Genomic DNA, 14,510 nt, shown 5'->3' with positions numbered 1-14,510 from the left:
TTGAATGCACATAACCAATCAAAATTTTATTTCAATAATCAAAGTACATCATACCTGCAAGTTATTAATATAATGAGTTACTTATTAATTTTGATACACTATCAATAAAAAAAAGTTTTCACTTGCATGTAATGATTTATTGTTATATTATTTAACGAATTTGATATCGCATAACTTGTTGACATAGTCAAATACATTAAATGATACAGTAAAGAAAATTTAAAATCAATAAATAAGCTGACTTTATAAGATTAAATGATAGTGAAAAAAAGTTTACAATAGCCGGACATATTAAACTTATAATAAATTAATTGATAGTTCTACGATGGACTTTTTCATTGGGCCCAAAAGGTTTTGACCTCATCGTAAAGGATCACTTACCCTGTCCCGTTCAAGGAAATGACCTTGTGTCTCTTCCAAACCACACAAGGCTGGGTTATCATGGACATGGTTCCCTAATTTAGTTCCTAGCGATCATCAAGAAGCATGTTATTAAAATTTTGATTAATCATTACAATTTTATGTTTTTATGATTTTCTTACAATACTATTTTATGTTTTACGATTTTTTAATCTCCTCCCGATATTACTTATATCTCGATTTTTACAACATTGTCAAAAAAGTTTACCCCTCTTAATTCCACAATCACAAGAATGAGGTATGCATGTGCATGCACTTTTAAGCCAATCTACATCTATATCTATATAAGAGGAAAAAGCTCGCAATTAACCACCTTAACGGTAAAACACCTATGTTACCTGAAAGAGGTCCAAGCGTGTGAAGAAAGATTCAGTGTGGCTACATGACTGAATCTAGAGTCCAAATACCTAACTTCTCAACCTAAAGTCTTTGGTGAAACAAATATTTATTCACATATAACAAAACAATAATGTGATAAACATGTTGTAAAATCTACTATGAAAGGAAGAAATAATGTCAAGCACTAAATTGCAAAACATGCACCAAATACTTGAACTAGGCTTGTGATGAATAATAGAAAAAAATAAAAATGGATAAAAGTCAAGTGTGATGCTCAATTGCTCATGTATCAATATACATGCACATTGAACACACGTAGACATAACAACAATATTACCCGTAATTGGGTCTACCTCATTCTGGGCTGAACCAAATGTGGGCTTAATCCACAACAGGCTAACCACATTTTGGGTTGGCAAATTGTTGATCTAATGCAGTCCTATAAAAGCTTATTGATACTCGGATGGAACCAAATTCATTTTACTTATGTATATAATTAAGGCCGATTCTATTAAAAAAACGTAACTTAATTTCTATTAATAGTTTTATAGAAAAATATTTCTTCAGTTAATATATTTAAGTTATCTGTATTTACTCTTAAAATAACGTCGTCTTGGGATTGAAATATTAAAAAATTATAATCATAAAGACTATAATAATCCTGAAATAAATTAAAATTACAAAAACACCATGATTTTCGTCCCAAAACGACGTTGTATTAGGCTTACTGCAGATAACTTATCTGCAGTAACGGCAGAAAAAGTGAACCTATAGATTTAAAATAAATTATTACTTAACTTAGATAAATTTTTGTTTTAAAATAACATTTAAGTAAGGGAAAAATATTTGCCTTTTTAAATGATAGTCATTTTAGTTAAAACTAGTATGTTTTATTTAAAATATAAATTAAAAAAATCACTCACTTTCTACCTCAATGTTTTTTATTGTGTATCTATTTCTCACTTAAAATGATACAATTCTATGTTCTTTAAAAGGACAAACACCAAACTCTTTAAGTAAACTTAATTAAAAAATTCAATAAGTATACTAGTTAATTATAACATTTTTAGACTTACGGACTATTTTTTTCCCTCCATTTTGTTTGTAGAATATATATATATATATATATATATATATATATATATATATATATATATATAGTGAATATTATTTCTCATATTACATGAGATAATTTGTCTCATACAATACACAAAAAATTGGGTAGAGTCCACTTTTTTTTCTTTCTCTCTCTTCTCTTTAGTGGTCTTTTTTTATTTTATTTTTTTCAAACTAAGCTAATTTTTACTCTCATCGTCACGCCTAGCCCGCTCAAGCCATCAAGTAAATGTTCTTCGACTCCGTCATTCTCTTCGTTGAAGCTATCTCCAAGCATTTCACCATCGATTTCCCTTTCGATTTCTGCCATCTCCGAGCATTTCACCTTTCTTTCTTGTTTAAGGTCTCTTTTCGTCTTTTGGATGTCTCTCTTATGCTATTATTGATATATTTTTGCATAATGTTAACTCTAATTTTTTTGCAGAGGCGATTTAGCATTTTTTTCGATTCTTGTTTTGTTGACACTGTTCATTTTTCATACGTAATAGTTGAAAAAATAGATATATTATTAATATTATTATTATTGCTGATTTTTTTAGATTCTATGATTTTGAATGATTTAGTTTATTGATTAAGCAGACTTTTTAAATGATTTTATTCTATATTATGTTGTTTTGATATACATTAAATTTATGAATCTTTGTGAAATTATTAGTGCTGCTGATTGTATATTATGTTTGGATAAATTCTTGTTGTCTTGATTTTTTAACAAACTAAGTAAAATTTAAATTTTTATTTTTTATAAATAAGTCACAAGTTAATAATTATATTTATAATAGGTTAGAAGCTAGATCAATCTTATATTACAAACTTAACCTTTCAAAATCAAACCTCAGTTCCACTGGCCCATTAAGGAGTTACTAGTCATTGGCAAAAAGACAGTAAGTTTTCATCATTTAAGTATCTATGTTGTTTCCGTAACAGCTTATTTATTTGTTAGCATTAATTAAATTCCACTTTTATTATAAAGTTAGGGGTGTTTGAATAAAAATCTGTAAACTTGATTTTGCAAATTATTTTTGTCTAAAGTAAGCATCAGTGAATTTAAGTTTGAAAACATTTAATAAAAAGCTATCTTGACATAATAAATAGTATAAAACGTTGATAAAATTTAGTTCTAAGTTTATCTCACGAGTTGGGTTGAGATTAAATCAAAAATTTAATTTCAAATAATTCAATAATTAAATAATTCCTTCTATTAAAAAATGTTTTTATATTATCATTTAATAATAAGTTTCCATATCATTTAATTAGTATAAAATGAAACTCATTAAAAAATACAACGACAAATCATTAAACAAAATAAAATTTGTTTCTGTAAAAATAATAAAAGTATATAATATTATCTTATTATGTATTCAAATTAACGAAAATAATAAGCTAAAGTTATATTTGAAAATCAATATTTTAAATAGTAATATAAATTTAAATAATTTGTTTCTGCGAAGAAATAATTTCACTCTTTTCTTGTACCAAATTTTCTTTTAACTATTTTAAAGTAGTAGGTGCCGGTGCGCTTAAGAGGATATAATCCGAATTATAACAATTAATTTTGTAGTAAAATACAACATACGTATAATATGGTTACATTCAATCTATAGTGACTCTATAAATAAGTGAAATCAATAATTAGAATTACAGAATAATATTTTTACTACATATAAATTATCTGTATTTACTTTTAAAATAATGTTATTTTAAGATTAAAAATTTAAATAATTATAATTATAAAAATTATAATAATTCTAAAATAAATTAAAATTATAAAAATACGATAATTTTCACCAAAAATAATAAGATTTACTATAGATAATTTATCAGTGAAAAAAAAAGCGAACCCATGTAGAATAAAGAAAAAAGTGGGACACAAAAAAAAAAAAAAAAAAGAGTTTGTCGGAGTTGAATTATTCAAGAGGAGGCTGAAGCAGAGGCGAAAATGGTGTCGTTGCTTCCATACGGCGATGTTGATTCCACCCTCAGGGCCATGGCCGGTCGTGCTGAGGGTTTCGGCCGCCACTCCATCGGTGGCCTCCACGGTTCTCTCTATATCGTCACCACCCTTGCAGGTTCATCTTTTTTCTGAATTCATGGGTTTCTCGTTGCATTTGCTAAAGTTTTGCTCTTTTTTGTGCATTTAGACAAGGGTAATTCTTAGGTTTTCAATTTGCTTCCATATCTGTAGCTCAATTTAGGATTTTAATCAATTGTGTGTGTGTTTGCATACCCTTGTTTGTTGGACCATATATTTTATATTATCAGAATCATTTTGTTGAAGACTTGTAATTTTTCTATTTATTAATTTATTTATTTGGTCTGAGACCCTCTCAATCCTGAAGTCACATTTTGGGGCCCTTTGTATATGTGGGGACAGGTGTAGGTGCATCATGCATGTGATGATGCGTATTTTATTTGTTTAATTTCATTGCAAGTTACACAATATGTAGATATTTTGAGTCTTAATAAACTTTTGGACTAGGATATTCTCCAATAACTCTTGAGTTGTGTTATGGACCACTTATCTGGACCCACATTCTATCCCCTCTACATGGAGCATCTCATTCCATCACTCTCCCATAACTTCCATCCACTATCAATAACCACCCATTAAGCATTGCATCATACCATTAAGTCACCTGCAAACTACCCACTAGGGGCAGAATCTCCTAATGCATTCATCTATATATAACCCCTTATAGCTAACAAAGGGGATCATCTGATAACTCATCTAGGAACTCATCTGATAACTTATCCTGGCCACCATGGCTACAACCTACATACTTTGCCCAGAGCACATCTTATCCACCGCAGGTGACTCACACACTCGGACTTTGGCCTAAGGTGCAGGACTTCTCATTGCCTGTCATCTTTACCATAAGCTCCGTAAATACAAATACTAACTATCCTGCTAGACCATTAATGTTCATTTCCCGAACAAGTTGCTATATTGAATTGTTGTTTGTAATCATCCATTGGCCATCTTTTGTTTTCAGATGATGGTCCTGGGTCCCTTCGGGATGGATGTAGGAGAACGGAGCCACTATGGATTGTTTTTGAAATTTCTGGTACAATTCATCTTTCATCATACCTGAGTGTGTCATCTTATAAGACAATAGATGGAAGGGGCCAGAGGATAAAATTTACTGGAAAGGGCTTAAGGTTGAAAGAATGTGAGCACATAATTATATGCAACCTTGAGTTTGAGGGTGGTAGGGGTCATGATGTCGATGGCATTCAAATAAAACCAAATTCTAAGCACATATGGATAGATAGATGCAGCCTTCGTGATTATGATGATGGGCTTATAGACATTACAAGACAAAGCACTGATATTACGATATCTAGGTGGGTTCATTTTCTCCATCTTCAATTGAACTTGAGTAATAATGATTGATCGAATATGCTGTATTGTAATGAGTTACTTTGCTTGTGGCACCAGATGTTACTTTGCACAGCATGACAAGACCATGCTAATTGGAGCTGACCCATCTCACGTTGGTGATAGATGCATCCGGGTGACAATTCATCATTGTTTCTTTGATGGAACGCGGCAAAGACACCCTCGTGTGAGATTTGGAAAAGTTCATCTGTACAACAATTACACCAGAAACTGGGGAATATATGCTGTTTGTGGTAGTGTTGAGTCCCAGGTTAATATGATCCTATCATCCTCAGCTTTTCATTTATTTTTTATTTTTATTTTTTGCATTCAAAGTTGTGTGTAAGATTTGTGGAAATAATTGATTTCCTTAAAATCATTTTACAGATATACTCACAGTGCAACATATATGAAGCAGGAGCTAAGAAAAAGACTTTTGAATTTTATACTGAGAAGGTAAAATAATTTGCTCCACTCCATGTTTTCCGTTTTATTATCATTTATAACTTATGGGCACTTATGGCCTATCATATTCTCAAATTTACTTTATTTGAGCCCTTTTTTCACCTCTAAACCCAATTGTTAACCCAAAAAAGGGTGTTTAAACATCCATTATTTCACCCATTTGGTATCTCAATTTTTAAATAATGAATTTGTTTTAGTTCTACCCTGAAGTCCAGATATGTAAGTAATTGGATATGCTTCTTGAAAGTTGAAATATTCAATTTCATAATATTTTTTTGGAAAATATATAGTTGTATGTGTGCTATGACCCACCTTCTTAAATTATGTGAACAAATAATTAGTCTTTATACCCCATGGCTACTAATGGTTGTGATTGTAAAGAACCTTGGAATACACCACCCCAAAAACTAGCTCAAAGGGTAGGAGTGTCCAAGGCCTTCTAAAGGCCACATTAGTTGCACATACAACCAATGTGGGATTATATATCTCAACACGCCCCCTCACACGAAAGCCCATTGGGCTTGAAGAGTTGACAATGCAACAGGCCCAGCCTACCTGTGCTAAGAAACGCCACAAGAGAAAGTGGGGGGCGGCGAGGCTCTGATACCATGTAAAGAATCTTGGAATACACCACTCAAAAGCTAGCTCAAAGGGTGAGAGTGTCCAAGACCTTATAAACTCCACATTAGTTGCACATAAAACTAATGTGGGACTATATATCTCAACATTGATAAAAATGGTTTACAGGCCGCAGATAAGGAAGAGCAGAAGTCTGGCTTCATCATATCTGAAGGAGACATGTTTCTGAATGGTGCTCAGCCACTCTTACTAACAGAGTACAGAGATGAATCCATGTTCCATCCAAGTGAATATTACCCAACATGGACGATGGAAGCAGCTGCACATTCTCTCAGAGATATCCTCCAATTATGTACAGGTTGGCAATCCATTTGTAGACCAGTAGACTAAATGGTCTTTCAATAAAATGCATTGCATTGCACGAGTACACCTGGTTTATGTGTCACCATTGACATTACACCAACCACATTAAAGATAAAAGGTTTAGTTTTTTCTTTCTTTTTATTCTGGTTGTACTAGCATAATAATTATTGTATTCTGTAAACATAGCCAACTTTGTGGGTCTGACACTACTTTTTGTTCTTTTTTTTTTTTTAATATTGATATCTACGAGGAATCATAAGTCATTTTCATTGTCATAAATTATTCAAGGTTGGAATATTTACCTGAATTTTGAGGGTTTTTTTTTTTTTGTTATAATTTTATTGTCGTAGTACATATAAATTGCGGTCGAGCAATAGAATTATATACACCAAGTATATAGTCACATTCTCAAAATTCCTTCACTTTGACTGTTACACGAAGTATCTGAAATTTGAAATTAATGTTTCTTTTTCTCAGTTGATAATTTTGAAAAGGATACCTTAATTCTTGAACATTTTCCTCCTCATTGTAAAGATAATAAAAAATCGTAAAACATAAAATCTTAACGTAAAAAAAATCGTAAAAATATTTAGAATTTTGATGAAATTATTTTGATTAAAAAATCATAAAATTGCAGACTTAAATCAGAATTTTAACTATCATGATCTGAGTGAGAACTTGTTTATTTATTTTTTTTTTGGCCATCGTACTTGGATCACCGGCAAAGCAGTATAAAATTAACTAGTGACCTTTTGGCCCACTTGCTAGCTTGCATTAATTGATCTTTTCTTTTCTTTTTAATTCCATGTAAGCAAGCTGAACAAATAGTGTTATGTACAGAGTCATTCTTGAGTCTTGACGCATTATACTCAAAATGTTTTTTTTTTTTGTATTAAATTATTATACTCATATCTACCCAAAAAGAAAAAATTATTATACGCATAATGTTGATTGAGTACAATCTCGTTTAACCGGAATGACATCCTAGCTTTATGACACAAATAGACTTCACCATCAAGCACAAGTTCTGCACTTATCCACCGAACAAGCTCCTAAGGAAATATTGATTGGGGCACATTATTTCATGTTAATTGTATACAAAGTCGCATACAATAGTAGATTAGATTTTAAACTCCTCATCACCCCAAACTCTTCAATTCGCTCAAAGCTATGTAAAATGTGGATACTCATATACGGTACTATTATCAACAAAACCTAAATTAGTTGATTAAGGTGATCAAATTATGCAAATATTGGGGGCGGCCGGAGAATAGGGATTGGCTAAGTTCCTACTTTTCATCCTGTCATTTGCTTCTTAATCAAGCGATTGGAAACGCTTATAAACAAGCCACAAGGACCAAGATCGGGCAGAGGGATTTAGGTAGATTATAAAACACCAAGATTTACATTGGTGTGCAGCCATTGAACCAAAAAAAATGATGATAAATGAAAGGGCAAAAATTTAATGCATTCATCAACTTAGAACAAAATTCCACTTTTAGATTTAACAATCCGCACAAATCCTAGCAGCTTAAAGAGAGAAACCCCAAGTCTGAGACATGAAATTTAACACACAATAACACCAACACGGGACTACAAGTTGAGACATATCAAAACTTGTCAACTACGAGGTATTTAGATGTCCAATAAATAGATAAGATTGCTCTAAACTCCTACACCTTCAGAGCATATTTCCTCATTGGGAAATATGTCTCTCTTTTCTTCTCCCGCTCAGTCTTCAATGATGCCTGCATGAACAAGAAATACAAAATAGGGCAACAATAAACAAACGGTCCAGCTCCAACAAATAAAGAAGCCTAACAAGTACGATAGAAATAAACATCCCACAATAATGCCAATCTCACATTTATCTATGAAAAGGGTTTAAAAATATGATCCACATATATCACTGGTGGCATCTAAGAACAGAATAATCTAGTATTTTCCTTCGTTTCTCTCTAACAACTTATATATGAAAGAAAATAAAGAGCATGCCAAAATTTTGGAATTCTGTTTGTTTCTATTGGGAGGGGGGAAGCAGAAATAATAACTTGTTTGGGGCGCTTTTAGAATACCTAATTATGGGTATTTTATTTCAATTGAAAGTTACTGGTATCCATAGAAATCTATTTCCATCTGAACTGAAAGCATTATTTCCTTAGCCAATAAATCTATTCCACAGTATATGCAATGTGAATGGAGGAACTGCTGGTACCCTTTACGCATTAGCAGCAATTATTTCATACAGCTAAAACATTATGACCTCAGAAATCATATACAAATACTTCAGAATCACCCTACAGGGGGAATAGTTCCTTTGTTTGCATGTACAAGTTCTCTAACAACAAGAGATTATGGTGAGAGGAGGAAAGATAACAACCAAGCTCAAAAATGAAATTAGTATTTAAAACCTTCCCGTGTACATCCTAATTCTTTAAGAGAGGTTGGGGGCTATCATGTTGGAATAAAGTATTTTTCTTTTTTTAAAAAATAACATAAAACAAGGAACAAAAAATGGTCCTAGCCGGATACAAAAATTAAGCGACTTACTGAAGTTGCAAATTTTAGGACATTATAAATAGATATGACTAGGGAAATCCAATCAATAAAATCCATGTATTTAAGATACAAAACTGCAAGGGTGCATTAGAGAATATATTTATATTCCCATCTAGTGATCAATGAGCAAAGAGTTCTATGGAATGATGAACAAAAAACAGAACTGAGCACAAGGTATTACCTGATGCTTGGTAAGCCTTCTGCGAATAGCCCTGGTCTTCTTAGGGCGCAGATCAAGTGGCAAATACTTCTTGGTCTTGTAAGCTTCCCTCAACGCCGCCTTCTGCTTCTGAGAAATCACCGTCAAAACCTGGGCAATGTTCAACCTCACCACCTTTCTGCAACACCAAAGGAAAAGAAGGCATAAACACAAACACCTCATAGTCAAAAAAGAAAGAGCGAACCATTAAAGAAAAGCAGCGACTTTTACATCTTGGAGAGCTTGTTGGGTGCACCGCCGGTGACCTTAGCAACGCGTAGCAAGGCAAGTTCGGCCTTTAGATCCTTGAGCTGGTTCAACAAATCAGCCTTGGTCTTCTGCCTCAGCTCGTAAACCTTGATCCTCGCTGTACAAATCACACAAATTAGAAAAGAAAATGAAACGAATTCATACGCAGAGAAGAAGGGTTTTGGAAATTACCCATTGCTTAATTCACGAGCTTCTTCTCTTCTGCTGCGGCTACGCCTCCCTCCTCACTACAAACCCTAGTCCCAAATGCGAGTTGATTTTTTTTTTAAATATATAGAAAGTTGTTTTGGGTTCTAAGAAGTTTTAGTGAAGAAAGAAAACCAGGCCCAGTTTAAAACCCAAAACGAGGCCCAAATTAGTAAAGCCCAAAAAATTTGTCAGAGTGCCCTCACCGTTTCCTCGAGCCTAATCATGTAAACCGAGCATATACAACCAATCCAATAGGAAGCTGTTAATTTATTTGGACAAAACCAAAAAAAAAAATTACAATAAAAATTTATTTACTGTAATAGTATGATACTATTTTATTTATTAATTACATTAAAAAAGGTTTTATGTATTCAAAATTATATATAATTAATAATTAGGCTTTGATTTTCTGATAAAATTATTTTCTTATATCGTGACTCTACTAACAGTGGATTTCACATTTATTAAAAAAAAAAGTTTTACGCACAAATCAAATGGTCACAATGTGAGAAAATATTTCTCATGCCATAACTATATAAGAAGTGTTTTTTCCTTTAATAATTATGTATTTCTATATAAGAAATATATTTATCACGTTATATGAGATAATTTTGTTTCAAATAACATATAAGGGTTTTATGTTTATCATTTAACATAATATAACTTCACTTTCCTACACACACATTAACGAGGTGGGGTCCACATATTTTTCTTTCTCTTTCATCATTTCACTTTCTCTCTCCTTTTTGATGTGAGAGTTGGACACAACACTTACATCATGTTACATAACACTAATAAAACCCAACATATAAAAAATAAGTGATACCTACTTCTTCTTCTTTTTCTTTTTCTCTTTTCTTTAAAGATGAGAAACTTATTCTCCTTTGTATATATAATTCGTTTATAAGACGTAATGAATTAATTGAATACGATAACCCAATGACACTGTCAACGTAGCATTCTAAAAGTGGTTCAACTAAAACATAACTCTGAAGTGTGATATAAACCAAACTGTCTTTTTTTTAATGTTTGTAGCCATTTGATATTTAATCATAGGCTATTTAACCACCACACTCAGTTAAAGCCTAATTATATAAACCAAGCATGCAAACCAATGCCAAAAGAAGCGATGAAACAATGGACAAGCTCCCTTATCTTGTGGCAATGGTGATGTTACTTTTGTTGATGACTACCATAAACCAGTCTTCCTCAGCTCGAACTCTTGGGAATCCAACCCCTAACCACAACCATGGCCATCACAGAATAACATTTTTAATGAGAGACATGCTCAATGTTACACAACAGCCTTCAGAGAAACCTGACACTACTAAGGTCACTGGTCAAATACCTTACTCAAACCCTGTAGGCTTTCTTCCTCCTGATGGAGGGACTCCAATACCAACAATTCCAGTTACTCCATCTTCCACTCAAACGCTTGATCTGTCTAGTATTGGTTTCTCTTTTCCTACTAGAGCAACACTTCAAGAGCTGGAGTTTGGATCAGTGACATCAATAGATGAGGAACTACTTGAAGGTGATGGAGATGAACTACAGAAACTTGGAAAAGCACAAGGGGTGTATGTGGCTAGCTCAGAGGATGGAAGTAGCAATATGGTGGCTATGACAGCAAGTTTTGTGAAGGGTGAGTACCAAGATGGACTCAGACTTTTTGGAGTGTACAGGACTGATGTTTTTGAGTCACATGTTGCAGTTATTGGAGGCACTGGAAAGTACTATGGTGCCAATGGTTATGCTGCAATTAAGGTTGTGGATAGAGTAGGGTCTTCTAGTACAGAACAAGGAAAAGTCACAAGTTCAAAGTTCCTTTTGTTTGATGTGTATCTTAGTTAGTAGAATGTTAAAAGTAGCCAACTGTTAAAAAATCAGTTTTCTCTACACTATTGAGATCTAATAACATATTTTGAGTTTTAATTCTTAATATACACTGAATTTTGTCCAGTTCACTTAATGTACACCTTCTGCTGGCAAGCTTTTTGTGGCTTCACCAAAATAAAATTGGAAAATGTGGAAGAATATAGATTTCATATGTGAGAAGGAATAACAAAAATCACGTATTCACAGTTAAAAACCAAGGAATTTGCAAATATATACCCGTGGGAACATCTCCAGAGTAACAAGATGACAGATATCTACAAAGGGAACATAACTGAATTTCAATGAAAATGATTCTCTTTCAAGCACCAAATCTAAGGAACTCTTTTGCATTTTCCAACATCAGAAAGAACAGAAAGTCATATCTTTGAAAAGATCTGGAGGTAACATTTTTGGACTAATAACCAGGAATTTACTTATCCTCAACAAGCTTGGATTAGACACATTGGGTAAAAACTTGAATGATGGGTGCTAAGAGTCATAATGTTATGTACCATCACGATCAGGAGACTATTTGCTACGGTTATAGATTGAGGATAAGTAAACAACTAATTTAACCCAAAACTTAAGGGTTTCGTGAGGGTCTTTTTAATAATTTATATTATTCTCTAACACACACTTTTACGTAAGAGTTCTTTGGGCTTGAAGAGCGGATATTACACAAGTCCATTTTTTGATTTACTTGTACTTATTTTAATTCTACTAGAAAGTGAGGGCAGTGAGTATCGAACTAGTAACCTTGTGGTCATTGAAGTTATGATATAAAGAATCAATTCAACCCAAAACTTAAATATTGAGTAAGGGCCTTTTCAATAGTTTATATTAGTCAAAATTTAGTTAATTCTGCAAGCCTTGGATAAAGTCAAAAGAGGAAGAATATCGAATTGTATAATTTATTGTGACAAAAGAATGGAAAGAAAATAAAAGCAATGCAGCATTGAGAAGGTAGTATTGCAAGAATTGGTGATTCAAGCAGAAATCTACGGCACCCATTGTCCATCAAACTCACTGGAATTGGAGTTTGGGAACAACTACAACAATTACCTCCAGTTGTATAATTTATATCTATATTCTGACAGAAAATATGTATGTACTTTATGGCTTTAGGGAATTCTAGATTACGGTAATTTTTTAACAATCGCATACTGGAAAGCGAATTTTTTGGTTTATCTGTATTGGAAATTACAAGCATCCAACTTCTGGTAACTCCATTTCCTTCGAAATTACTGTCTAATGTTATCCAAGTCACTGATGTCGTTTATTATAAAATTGCAATTGTAATCTTGGTTGGTCATCCTAGACAAGTAAGTACCTATCGCACTAAATATCACATCCATTTATCAAATAGTAATGTAAGTGCCAAACCGCCAGTACTAACTAGCGAGTTGTTTTAACCAAAGCACAACCTATAAAAAGAATATCCAACTACTCCTTAGTATCAGCTCCACTTGTTGAAGATTAGATACCCCCATCCACCACCCCAAATTGTATATATCTGTGTGTATATATATAGAAAGACAAGAAATCTGATTCATCAACAACGAAATCTTCCTTGTAATCGAGAAAAAGAAAATAAAAAAAAAAAAATTCATCCTAGGTGGGTGCAACACGTTGTGTAAAATGGCCCAAGTTTTCCTACTCAATCCTGGCACTATGAAAGCCACCATGTGCCTCTTCTTCCTAACCACTGTTTTTTTGATTGCCAACTCTTCCAGGATACTAGACGAAGTGGACCCAACACAACCACAAGTCATTGGCAATTTACCACTACCAGGAGCAGCCAATCCTTCAGTCACAACAGGTCCTTTTCCCACACCGCAGGTAGGCCCTGCCACCACTTTGCCAAGTGACCAAACACCTGCACCCACCACAGAGGTCAACACTGACTCACCAGTTCCAGAAACAGAAGCACCAGCTGCTGCCACTGCACTTGTCTCACCGGTTGCAAGTCCAGCAAGCGAAGAAGTTCCAGTGCAGCCACAGCCACAGCCACAACCAGAAGCTGAAGTCCCTGCCATCCCAGTGGCAAAGGAGCCATCACTATCGTTCTTCATGCATGATATCCTTGGTGGATCACACCCATCAGCGAGAGTAGTGGCAGGAATCGTAGCAAACACTGATATGACAGGGCTACCATTCTCCAAGCTGAACAACAACCTCTTCCCAATAGCCGGAGGAATTCCACTGGTCAACCCCAAGCTCAATGGCATCATAACTAATAACAATCTGCCAAACCTTGTAGGCCTCAGTGGTGCTCAATCCTCTACAGTGTTCCAAAACCGAGGAACCAGCAACGTTGTAACAGGTGGCAACAACCAGCCATTTGTTTCAGCAGGAAACCTTCCTGGTGGGTTTACAGTTCAGAAGCTCATGTTTGGCTCCATTACAGTGATTGATGACCAGTTAACGGAAGGGCAGGAACTGGGTTCTGCTGTTGTTGGTAGAGCACAAGGGTTCTACACGGCTAGCTCATTGGATGGTACTAGCCAGAGCATTGTGGTGACAGTTTTGCTGCATAGTGGTGAGCATAATGATAATGATGGGGTGGAAGACAGCATAAGTTTGTTTGGGGTTCATAGGACAGCATCGCAACAATCAGAGGTTGCGGTGATTGGTGGGACAGGTAAGTACGAGAATGCAAGGGGATATGCTGCACTTGAGACCCTTCTTAAGGAGGACCAGCATACCACAGATGGAGTCGACACCATCCTCCATTTCAATGTATACCTCACTCACTACTAG

General features: G+C 34.0%; 4 protein-coding genes across 5 annotated transcripts; 3 read left to right on the top strand and 1 right to left on the bottom strand.

The window, feature by feature from the left end:
• The first annotated feature begins 3,773 nt into the window (after positions 1–3,773).
• On the top strand, positions 3,774–6,937 carry LOC133314749 (probable pectate lyase 4). 2 transcript variants are annotated; one of them, XM_061516273.1, is made up of 5 exons: positions 3,774–3,941; positions 4,866–5,217; positions 5,312–5,522; positions 5,651–5,707; positions 6,464–6,937. In XM_061516273.1, the coding sequence occupies exons 1-5, from the start codon at positions 3,812–3,814 to the stop codon at positions 6,683–6,685; spliced, it is 972 nt and encodes a 323-aa protein (XP_061372257.1). In that variant the 5' UTR covers positions 3,774–3,811; the 3' UTR covers positions 6,686–6,937. The 2 variants fall into 2 exon arrangements, with proteins under 2 accessions (XP_061372257.1, XP_061372256.1); XM_061516272.1 differs by having other exon boundaries at positions 5,639–5,707.
• Positions 6,938–8,111: 1,174 nt separating this feature from the next.
• LOC133314737 (large ribosomal subunit protein uL29-like) lies at positions 8,112–9,933 on the bottom strand. The gene is made up of 4 exons (XM_061516258.1): positions 9,858–9,933; positions 9,648–9,783; positions 9,399–9,555; positions 8,112–8,406 (listed from the first exon to the last, which is right to left on the bottom strand). Exons 1-4 carry the CDS (start codon positions 9,859–9,861, stop codon positions 8,332–8,334), a joined length of 372 nt encoding a protein of 123 aa, XP_061372242.1. The 5' UTR covers positions 9,862–9,933; the 3' UTR covers positions 8,112–8,331.
• A 1,217-nt stretch (positions 9,934–11,150) lies between these two features.
• Positions 11,151–11,726, top strand: LOC133314729 (dirigent protein 18-like). Its single transcript, XM_061516242.1, has one exon. It carries the CDS (start codon positions 11,151–11,153, stop codon positions 11,724–11,726), a length of 576 nt encoding a protein of 191 aa, XP_061372226.1.
• Positions 11,727–13,388: 1,662 nt separating this feature from the next.
• LOC133314763 (dirigent protein 24-like) lies at positions 13,389–14,510 on the top strand. Its single transcript, XM_061516290.1, has 2 exons — positions 13,389–13,614; positions 13,792–14,510. Exons 1-2 carry the CDS (start codon positions 13,389–13,391, stop codon positions 14,508–14,510), a joined length of 945 nt encoding a protein of 314 aa, XP_061372274.1.

The sequence above is a fragment of the Gastrolobium bilobum genome, unplaced genomic scaffold (genome assembly GCF_033153095.1).
Source record: "Gastrolobium bilobum isolate Gb01-03AN ecotype WA unplaced genomic scaffold, APGP_CSIRO_Gbil_v1 utg14977, whole genome shotgun sequence".
NCBI lineage: Eukaryota > Viridiplantae > Streptophyta > Magnoliopsida > Fabales > Fabaceae > Gastrolobium > Gastrolobium bilobum.
The sequence above is the reverse complement of the archived record's forward strand: the minus strand, read 5'-3'. Positions and strand labels throughout refer to the sequence as shown.

Coding starts and splice junctions, on each gene's coding strand:
- LOC133314749 (XM_061516272.1), top strand. CDS start 3,812: ATGGTGTCGTTGCTTCCATACGGCGATGTTGATTCCACCCTCAGGGCC. Junction 3,942..4,865: donor TATCGTCACCACCCTTGCAG/GTTCATCTTTTT, acceptor TTTTGTTTTCAG/ATGATGGTCCTGGGTCCCTT. Junction 5,708..6,463: donor TTGAATTTTATACTGAGAAG/GTAAAATAATTT, acceptor AATGGTTTACAG/GCCGCAGATAAGGAAGAGCA.
- LOC133314737 (XM_061516258.1), bottom strand. Junction 9,556..9,647: donor CCCAACAAGCTCTCCAAGAT/GTAAAAGTCGCT, acceptor TTGGTGTTGCAG/AAAGGTGGTGAGGTTGAACA. Junction 8,407..9,398: donor GAAGGCTTACCAAGCATCAG/GTAATACCTTGT, acceptor TTGTTCATGCAG/GCATCATTGAAGACTGAGCG.
- LOC133314729 (XM_061516242.1), top strand. CDS start 11,151: ATGAGAGACATGCTCAATGTTACACAACAGCCTTCAGAGAAACCTGAC.
- LOC133314763 (XM_061516290.1), top strand. CDS start 13,389: ATGGCCCAAGTTTTCCTACTCAATCCTGGCACTATGAAAGCCACCATG. Junction 13,615..13,791: donor CCCTGCCACCACTTTGCCAA/GTGACCAAACAC, acceptor CTGCCATCCCAG/TGGCAAAGGAGCCATCACTA.